This window comes from Osmerus mordax, chromosome 2, assembly GCF_038355195.1.
Source record: "Osmerus mordax isolate fOsmMor3 chromosome 2, fOsmMor3.pri, whole genome shotgun sequence".
NCBI lineage: Eukaryota > Metazoa > Chordata > Actinopteri > Osmeriformes > Osmeridae > Osmerus > Osmerus mordax.
In genome coordinates, this window is record NC_090051.1 from 12,906,457 (window position 1) to 12,917,297 (window position 10,841).

The following is a 10,841-nucleotide window of genomic DNA, read 5'->3' on the forward strand; positions in this document are numbered from 1 at the left end:
GGAAGACAAGGGCATTTAGCATAGTACCCAGCAGTGTCCCTGTTGAAAGCCCGGCTAAGGGTTCCGAGTTTCCAGTCCTGAGCTGGAGAGAGAGGGACCTCTGATATTTTCCACAGGCAGGGCCGGTCCTTCGTATAGGCGACATAGGCAGCCGCCTACGGCGGCATGAAGAGGGGGGCGGCATTTTCCGAAGTGCATCTATTAATTAACCCTTCCGCACTACCAGCAAAGGGCGCCAACTGCGCCACGTCATGTGTCCGTGTTGTGTTGGGGGGGAGGCGCTCGTGATAAATCTTGCCTAGGGCGCCAAATGTGCTAGGACCGGTACTGTCCACAGGTGACACCTGTCTGAATAAGAGGATCAGGAGAAATGCCTGCTGAGGGGATTGTTCTGCTCTTCTATCTCATCTTCTTCTCTGAAGACCCTTGTCTCATCACTCCTGGGAAACGGTGTAATCTTTGATTTAGAAGGATGAGTGTCAAAGAGGTTCTTGAGGGGCTTCAAAATTAAAACCACTAGTCCCTCAGTGTGGTTCATCTTCTGTAATGCTTCTGTGTAATGCTTACTCCTGAACATGGATAACTACGGTTCATGGTGTCACTTTCTCTTTACCTAGAACCATACTGGGCTGTAAATACTGACACACTATTGTGTCACTCACACCTACACAACATGGATGTAGTGTAGGTGGATTATATGATATCAAATCCCCATCTGGACATCTTCTTTCCAGACAAGGCAGCATCCCCTGGGCTGGGGAAAGGAGGGGAGAAATGCGGGTCATTAAACAGGCCCGCTGGCCGAACAGGTTCCAATTACAGTGGCAGCAGGAGTCAAACACTAACACAGACATACACAGACGCAGGAATGTACACCGACATCTCCAGACATGTTGAGTTAAACACAGCCTGTCAGGTCAGTCAAAGGTTTGTAGGTGTGTTAGTACATGAGTGTGTTAGTGCATGCTTGGGTGTGTATGTACTTTGTACTCTGAGTCGTTTGTTTTTCTATCATGAGGGTGGTTATTAGTGTTCATTTTGCCTTCTCAGTCAGAAACAACAAACCCCGGGTGGTGTAACAGCCCGGGATAGTCCAGTCAAATGCTACTGAGCTTCACCCATCGAACTTTTGGTTCCACCCAGGACATTACAGTACATTATGGACTTGGCTGTAACCCTAACTCTACCGAGGCGAAGGTTTATTCCAGCACACAGCTAATACACCTGTGACAGCACTGCAGCTATGTAGGTCTGCTGTAGGGAGTCAGGTGGCTGGGCGGTGAGGGAATCGGGCTATTAATCCGAAGGTTGCCAGTACGATTCCCGGTCATGCCAACTGATGTTGTGTCCTTGGGCAAGGCACTTCACCCTACTTGCCTTGGGAGAATGTCCCTGTACTTACTGTAAGTCGCTCTGGATAAGAGCGTCTGCTAAATGACTAAAATGTACTTCAAACATTATGCATCACCGAACACCTTGTTGTTTTGTTGTGCAATGGTAGAGTTAAGGTTGTGGTGCATATTTGCATTGACTTTTTTTTTTTACTTTCACTTTTCACAAACTCATAACACACCACATAGAAAATATTTGAGTTTTTAATGAAAATTCTTCTATTTAGGTTTGGCTTCTGTTTGTAGGTTTCTATATGAAGAGTGTAGGATGGTCGGATCTCAACCGACACTTGATGATGTGTAAGTGTGTTAGTCGTGTTTCACAGGAAGTCTGGTAAGAATCACTTAAGATCAAATATGTGTTTCTGATTAGTGGTGCGAGACAGAACCCTCAGGATTGAATAGACCTCTTGCAGGAAGTCAAATGCAGAAAGACTTTGTGCATTTGATTTGTGTGCTTTCAGCACCACCTGCTGGCTATAACAAAAGTCACACCCGCATCATTTTGCATGGATGCATCCTGTTCAGAATCAGAAAGGGGTTTTAATCGCCATGAAAGTTTGCAGACAAGGAATTTACTTTGGCAGGAAGGTGCATACATTCAACATATAGGGATCATAAATCTTTTATAGTGGTGTACAACTCTAACTATACTAACAGTAGTAAATGTAGTAATGGCAAATTTCTTCTACATGCGTGTTCATATATTTATCACATTTGATTATTTTCATCAATTCAGAAATGTTGAACGGGCCAACTAGAAGTAATCTTGGTTTACAAACTGATATAAGTAATAGATTAGAGCATTACTAGCCGACTGCTCAGACTGGTAAGGGTAGACTTGCAAACCGTTTTGACCTGTTTTTAAAACGTTCAGAGCATTTGATTATTTACGCCATAATGCAGCTTTATACGTAAATAACATTTCCATTTACTTCATAAGCAGGGGTTTTCCCCTGAGCTCGTAAAGCTGGTTTGCCACTCCTGCCAGTCTGGCTCGGTACTCCAGCCCCTTGTAGTTCACCTTGGGCACCCCCGTGTATGCATACAGAGCCCCCCACCACGCAGCCGCGATGACACCCGTCGAATCACTGTCGCCGCCATGGAAGAAGCCGTGGTTGGCCAGTTCCACCCAGGACTCCCCGGCCCGCAGCAGGGCATCGTAGGCGATCATGGGGGCATCATGCCCGCTGGCACCCCCAGTACCCTGGAAGCTCAACGACTTGTAGAACTCCTCTCTCTCCTGGATGCCGTACACCTCGGGAAAGAGGGGCTGACTCTTACCATCCAGAATGTTGCGCTTCTCCAGGTACTTCCTCCAGGACTCCTCAAAGTAGTTCCTAAAAGAGAGAAGAAGAGGCTGAGGCGGGGGAGGGGGTAATCTGTGTTATACACGGGTGCACTCTGTGACATCATCAAACCTCTTGTTCGATCTTTTTAACTTACTGTAAACAAAGAGACTATTATAACAAACTGTTAGTGTTTGCAGGTGGATGTAATGAGTCCAGCTGAAGCACTCACCAGTGCAGGAGGTTCTCCTCTACACAGTGGCCTGCATCCTTCACATACTGCTTAGCCTTCTCCAGGACCTCCATGAGCCCATGACCCCAGGCTTCCACAGGGCTGCCCCTCACCGCGTAGGCCGTGAACAGGGCTGCGGCCAGGGAGCCCAGGTAGCCGGTGGGGTGATGATGAGTCAGACGACCGCTCTCCACGCTCAGGTTGATCAACAGGTCCTCCTGCTCTGGGTTGGGGAAGCGCATGCCGATACACATGGCTCGCATGGCCGCCCCACACCCACCCCCCTTCCGGTTAAATGGTACCTTCCAGTCCTGGTCGTTCCTTTTGTTGTGTGTGTCCATCATTGACATGCAGGTAAGACCTTCTCGAGCCAACACAGAAGAACAACCATCAGTTGGACTGCAGCAAGGCTATGAGATTAACCTATCAGTGGCGTTCTGATGTAGTCGTGTCAAACCATCACCTATTATATCACTCAAAAATTATATACAGTACCAGTCAAAGGTTTGGACACATTTTCCCATTAAATTCAACTTTTGACTGGTACTGTATATTACCAACTCCATTTCCATAACTAGTTTAAACTAACCCAGTTTAAAGAATTATCCTAAAAATGACCCTGCCCCACCTCTGTAGGAGAGAACACTGACTAATCCAGGAAAGGGCGTTAATATATGTTGCACTGTATTGTCTTTTGCACATTTATAATAAAAAATATATATGAATAATTTCTAAATAGTTTTACACAAGTGGTTCAACATTGGTATGAAACATATCCTGCAAATTTTGAAATGACTAGTCAAATTATTTCTGATTTAGAGTATGATTTGTGTCAGGGCCCTACGGGGCTTCAACCCTGTATGATAGAGAGTGAGTGTGAGTGACTTTCCAACTCACTCATGTTTCTCATACATGAGTGAGTTGGAAAGTCAGTCAGAGATGCGAGAGGGCTCAACCTACCAGGGGCTCTCCCGTGCATATCCGTCATGCTCTTGATGTACTCTCTCACCAAGGTGAGGTACACCTGAGGGAGAGTGGCTCCTTCCCCTGCCTCCACCAGAGCCTCGGCCGTGGCCAGGTGCATCACAGTGTCGTCACTGACAGGGAAGTGCTTGGCGTCCAGTTTGGCAATACCTCCTTTCTTCTTCACCTCGGCATGGATGACCTTGCCATTCTGCTCGAACTCCCAGTCCCCGTGGTTGTAAGCCAAAGCATCCCCTACTCCACTAAGAACCATGCAGGCCTCATACCTTTCTTCCAGAGAGATCTTGTTTGACATAGCTTTGACTTGTGGTTGATTTGGCTGGAAACGTGCAGACTATATGTGAGCAATGTCACATATACAACTTTTAAAACACATTTGAAAAACAATAAAGCAAGTTTGTTTACTGTATTGACCATGTCAGTAGGGACTTGTTTATTTCAAACATAAAGCCTAAATGTGCAGAAATAGTTGCCAAATACATCCCAACTTGCTCTGTTGCAATTTTTGTACAATTGTTTATCATGTCTGATTAGATGAGTCCTTGCTGTGGTAAATTTTGTAGCTCTAGAATCCTTAGGTTGAGATGTCTACTCTGTCAAGTAGTAGTCCATGATCGAGGTTAGCGATATGCAGACATTTCCCGAACATCAGTTTCGCATTCTAGATTATTTGGTAATCATGCGAGTGAGTTTATTAATCAGGGGTTGTGATGTCTACTCTGTCAAGTAGCTAGTTGCCTATAATGGAGATTTGCAAAATCCTGGGACATTTGCCAAACATCAGTTTCGCTTTCTAGAATCTTGGTAATCATGTGTGTTTAGTTTGACTTACCTGCGATTGGAATATGTACACTATCAAGTAATAGACTACAATGGAGGAGGTTAACGATATCCAGAGAAATGTGAGTAACATCACTTTCGTTTTTCGAAAACTTTCAAAGGTTCCTGTATTACCGATTTCCGTCAATCCCAATCATAGAATTCATGCAGAATTGGAGGAGTACTACTGTAAATCTTCGATTGACAACTGTTTATGACTATTACTTAGAGCTAGGGGTTAAAGGGTAAAAGGTAGGGATGGGACGTCTGGCACTGATGCATCGATGCTTGTGTCGCAAAACCAATACGCACAGTTTCGAAAAAGTGGTTTGGAGCTTGTGTCAAATTACGATGTCACGTGATTGATGACGTTCAATGCTTCAGACCTCACGAACTGGTTCAAAGTTGTGGCGCACTTCTAAACAACAACAAACAAGTAACAAATCCTGTTCCTGAATAAGAACTTATAAATGTTATCAAATAAGACTGTTGCACAAACACATTCCCCCGAACCCCGTTATGGTACACTGCCTTTTCATATTGCACAAGCACATCCCCACTGTCCCAAGTATTCCCCTGATTCACAATACATATCACAAAATGTAAGGAAAGAGACAGCTATATAAGCAGAGTGGTCGTGTAGGCTACTACTCTGTATCAGCGGTCATTTAATACTTCCATACACTTAAGCATTCTACCGCCCTTATACTGTTTGCTGAACATTACAAAGTGTGGTGTAGACATTTATTTATTTAGCAGACGCTTTTATCCAAAGCGTCTGCTAAATGCTAAATGAATAAATGTAGACTAGTTGAACATCACAGTAAAACATTTATTGTATGAAAATTACACAGTTCTCAAATACACATGTATGGTTTTAATGAATGAACACGAATATTAGACCATCACGTAGCCTTACAAAAATGAACGACATTGAATAATTAACAGGCGAAGTACCGTCAGAAACTACTGGTACATCTCATTCAGTTAGTTTAAACGGCTGCTATAATTTTATCTGACCACTAGATGTCACTGTGCTCTCCAATTTCAATGCGCCAATAGTTCGGCTCTTTGGTTCGGCACAATCCGGAAGAAACCACCAAAGCTTCACAAGGCATCGTTTGCCCATCCCTAGTAAAAGGAAGCCACACTCGCTTTCAGGTCGAAAACTGAGTGAGCCCAATACGCCACGCCTAGCTGTGTAGACGTCAACCAAAATCATTGATAGCTAACGCTGTCTACCAACAACTGTTTAAACACAGACTAGCTAACTGGTAACCTCTAGTTTGCTATCCAGTCACAAAAAGTGTCATGTGTGGTCAGAAACTAACACTCGGCAACATTTCAAAGATAGCCACATAGCTTGTTTACTCTGACACAGCTGCAATTATTGTTTTTAAGTTAGATTTGTGTCGTTGCCGTTGGTGAACGAAACGTTCCTTTTGAACGAATCTTTAGTGTGATCCGGGAGCCACGAGTGATTCGTTAATTTTCTCGTGGATGTGCATCTGGACTGAGTAATATTTCCTTCTTATTTGAAATCTACCACACGACGGTCAAATGGCAATAGGCGCATTGCTGCCCTCCAGAGGCGAAAAAAACCAGTGCACTACATGCGCATTCCATATATGCGGATAGTATACGGCCTGGCTTGACTGCTACCAGTGCTAACACCGTACAGAGAGAACCCTAACTCTACCGATGCACGAATAAGGTTTATTCCAGCACACAGCTAATACACCTGTGACAGCACTGCAGCTATGTAGGTCTACTGTACTTCAAACAATATGCATCACTATGTTGTTTTGTTGTGCAATGGTAAGAGTTAAGGTTGTGGAGCATATGTGCATTTCCTGTCTTTTGAGACTTTCACTTTTCACAAACTCATAACACACCACATAGAAAGTATTTGAGTTGTTAATGAAAAATCTTCTATTTAGGTTTGGCTTCTGGTTGTAGGTTTTTATATGAAGAGTGTAAAATAGTCGAATTTCAACACCCCCCCCCCCCCCCCCCCCGTCAGGGGATCAAAATTAATTAATTAATTGCTTTTTAGCTGACATCTTTGAAAGGCAGCAATGATTAATGCATCCATGGCCAGGATATAATTACAAAATATGACATTATTTTAAAAGTGACCTATAACATAGACTATGCAAAACACTTAAATGTATTTAGTGCTAATAAAATTATTACGCCTATTTGGAAAGAGATGTTTATAATGTGACAAGTTGTCAGTCATCGTGTGATAACGAAAATATGACTAGGCCAATTTTATGTAACAGACGTGGTATTGCAAGCTCCGTCAGAGTTATCGGGCCTATGTTCGTCCCGCACTGGGTACGAACCTGCCACCTCTGACATCCCAAGTTACATACCTGAGGAGTGAGTTTCACCGATACACACCAGCTACGCTACATCTATGAGCTACTTGTTCTGAGCAGGTGTTGTCAGTGAACAGGCTGTAAAACTGTTGGTTAAGTTACAGACACTCATGAAAAACTGATGCTAATTATCTGGGAAACATTTTCTAACAGCAGTCAAGTTGTCATTGTTTGTGTCAAACAAGTTGTGAATTTGTTGTAACATTAAAACAGGAGATCATGAGCCTACTCTGTGCTCGAGCTCCAGTGGTTTGCTCTGTAGGTGAACGAAACTTTCGGAAGACGTTAGCGTTCAATTCATGCAGCGCCGTTTTCTGCGTGAGAAATACAATGTGTGGCGGGAGGGCGTAACAAAAGACCGAAATGAGTGACTGTCACGCTCAATGTGTGACACTTGAGAGCCCTGGTGATGTGTAAGTGTGTTAGTCGTGTTTCACAGGAAGTCTGATAAGAATCACTTAAGATCATAGACATGTATATATGTCTATAGTTAAGATCAAGTAGGTGTTTCTGATTAGTGGTGCGAGACAGAACCCTCATGATGGAATGTAGACCTCTTGCAGGAAGTCAAATGCAAAAAGACTTTGGTCATTTGATTTGTGTGCTTTCAGCATCACCTGCTGGCTATAAGAATAGTCACACCCGTATCATTTTGCATGGATGCATCCTGTTCAGAATCAGAAAGGGGTTTTAATCGCCATGAAAGTTTGCAGACAAGGAATTTACTTTGGCAGGAAGGTGCATACATTCAACATTGGTCATAAATCTTGAATAGTGGTGTACAAGTCTAGCTATACTAACAGTACAAACAGTACTAGGTATAATGTAGTCATGTTAAATTTCTTCTACATGCGTGTTCATATATTTATTTGATTATTTTCATCAATTCAGAAATGTTGAACGGGCCAACTAGAAGTAATCTTGGTTTACAAACTGATATAAGTAGTAGATTAGAGCATTACTAGCCGACTGCTCAGACTGGTAAGGGCAGACTAGCAAACCGCTTTGACCCGTTTTTAAAACGTTCAGAGCATTTGATTATTTACGCCATAATGTAGCTTTATACATAAATAACATTTCCATTTACTTCATAAGCAGGGGTTTTCCCCTGAGCTCGTAAAGCTGCTTTGCCACTCCTGCCAGTCTGGCTCAAAAAGAACCTGCCCCACCTCTGTAGGAGAGAACACTTTGACCAATCCAGGAAAGGGCGTTAATATACTGTGTTTCACTGTATTGTCTTTTGCACATTCATAATAAAAAAATATATCCAAATCATTTCTAAATAGTTTTACACGTGGTTCAACATGGGTATGAAACATATCCTGCAAATTTTGAAATGACTGGTCAAACCATTTCTGATTTATAGTAGCGCATGATTTGTGTCAGGGCCCTACGGGGCTTCAACCCTGTATGATAGAGAGTGAGTGTGAGTGACTTTCCAACTCACTCATGTTTCTCATACATGAGTGAGTTGGAAAGTCAGTCAGAGATGCGAGAGGGCTCAACCTACCAGGGGCTCTCCCGTGCATATCCTTCATGCTCTTGATGTACTCTCTCACCAAGGTGAGGTACACCTGAGGGTGAGTGGCTCTTTCCCCTGCCTCCACCAGAGCCTCGGCCGTGGCCAGGTGCATCACAGTGTTGTCACTGACAGCAGGGCTCTCAAGTTTTGAAGACAGGCAAGAGTGACATTTCTCCTCCCCCAGCCCCCCCCCCCCCTCAAAATTAATTAATTAATTGCTTTTTACCTGACATCTTTGAAAGGCAGCAATGATTAATGCATCCATGGCCAGGATATAATGATAAAGTATGACATGATTTTAAAGTGACCTATAACATCGACTATGCAAAACACTTAAATGTATTTAGTGCTAATAAAATTATTAAGCCTATTTGGAAAAATATGTTTATAATGTGACAATATGTCAGTCATCGTGTGATAACTAAAATATGACTAGGCCTAGACTCAGGGGCGATTCTAGGATCAGACCTTTAGAGGTGCTCAGCCCCCAATGACAATGTGACATGAATACAGTGCCTTGCAAAAGTGCATAACCCCCTTGCTAATAACAGGCATTCAAACAGGTCAAGGGTGAAAAAGATGAGAAGGATGCGGCGATCCTCCGACCCTCTAGGGGGGTCTGCTCCTCGAAAGAAAAATTATAACATTTTAAAGTTAAACGCATGAATCTGGTGCACTGTGAGAGCAAAATTAAGAGGCTAGATCTATGTAGAATCTGTGCTCTTGTAAACAATGTCATGTTGTATAGCATTGGTTCCAGAGCCAGTTGTAAAGTTGGGAAGCACGGGTAAAATGCTGCGTTGGCCATGGCCACGAATCACGTAGGTTACCCATTTTGGCTTCAAAAAGGTGAGGAGTTTGCATGCCTGTAAATAAATCCCTAATTTCACGGGATAACAATTCATACTTGAATATATGTATTATGCAAAATATTGAATGAATGAAAAAACTAAGGATGTCCCTTTCTTCATGAACTTTGTAATTATTATTATTTTTAGGGGTGCTGAGATTAAATTTAGGGTGTCAAGTTCGCTTAATAATGCACGTGAGACAGACTGTGTACTAAGCTTGGCATTTTTATTTAGTTGCTCACCCCGTAACTGACCCCCGCACCCCACATTCACTCCCTCATCCTATGGGTCCCCAGTCTACCAATATAGGGCTCCCTATTGGTTAAACCTACATGTCAATCAACTATTATGAGTAACATTGAACAACACCACAAGGGGTGCTTGAGCACCCCTAAAAAGGGTCTAAAATTGCCACTGCCTAGAGACTACTTGTTCTGAGCAGGTGTTGTCAGTGAACAGGCTGTAAAACTGTTGGTTAAGTTACAGACACTCACTTACAGACAAAACTGATGCTAATTATCTGGGAAACATTTTCTAACATTTTCTAAGTTGCCATTGTTTGTGTCAAACAAGTTGTGAATTAGTTGTAACATTAAAACAGGAGATCATGACTTACTCATTGCTCAAAGTGATGCTCGAGCTCCAGTGGTATCCTCTGTAGGTGAACGAAACTTACGGTAGACGTTGTAGCAGAATCATGTGAACAATTCCAGGATATTTTTTCCATTGGTTGTTGCGTTAAATCTTACCCAGATACAATAGTGCTATTTTCTGATTAGCTATTGTGTAGACCTTTTCTTTTTTTTGATTGGGTGATAAGTGGCAGGCTCGACTAAGAACTCCGGTGGAGACGAGCTTGATTCCTGCCGGTTCCATAGTGAGTGAGGCGCGGCCAGAGAAATTTCGGTTGGGCGCTGCAGCATATTAAATATATTATAAATAGTTTTTCCGCGTGAGAAATACAATGTGTGGCGGGACTGCGGGACCGAAATGAGTGACACTTACATTTAGTCATTTAGCAGACGCTCTTATCCCGAGCGACTTACAGTAAGTACAGTGACATTCCCCCGAGGCAAGTAGGGTGAAATGCCTTGCCCAAGGACACAACGTCATTTGGCACAGCCGGTAATCGAATCAGCGACCTTCTGATTACTAGCCCGATTCCCTAACCGCTCAGCCACCTGACTCCCACTTGAGAGCCCTGTGACAGGGAAGTGCTTGGCCTCCAGTTTTGCAATACCTCCTTTCTTCACCTCGGTATGGATGACCTTGCCATTCTGCTCGAACTCCCAGTTCCCATGGTTGTAAGCCAAAGCATCCCCTACTCCACTAAGAACCATGCAGGTCTCATACCTTTCTTCCAGAGAGA

The 10,841-nt window shown here is 43.3% G+C and overlaps 1 protein-coding gene across 3 annotated transcripts; it reads right to left on the minus strand.

Annotated features, from left to right (window-relative positions):
* Positions 1–1,914: 1,914 nt before the first annotated feature.
* Positions 1,915–8,747, minus strand: LOC136962386 (ADP-ribosylhydrolase ARH1-like). 3 transcript variants are annotated; one of them, XM_067256160.1, is made up of 4 exons: positions 4,729–4,983; positions 3,873–4,230; positions 2,913–3,273; positions 1,915–2,731 (listed from the first exon to the last, which is right to left on the minus strand). In XM_067256160.1, the coding sequence occupies exons 1-4, from the start codon at positions 4,807–4,809 to the stop codon at positions 2,323–2,325; spliced, it is 1,209 nt and encodes a 402-aa protein (XP_067112261.1). In that variant the 5' UTR covers positions 4,810–4,983; the 3' UTR covers positions 1,915–2,322. The 3 variants fall into 3 exon arrangements, with proteins under 3 accessions (XP_067112261.1, XP_067112268.1, XP_067112277.1); XM_067256167.1 differs by having other exon boundaries at positions 3,873–4,215; positions 4,729–4,982; XM_067256176.1 differs by lacking the exons at positions 3,873–4,230; positions 4,729–4,983 and adding an exon at positions 8,610–8,747.
* Between the last annotated feature and the right edge of the window lie 2,094 nt (positions 8,748–10,841).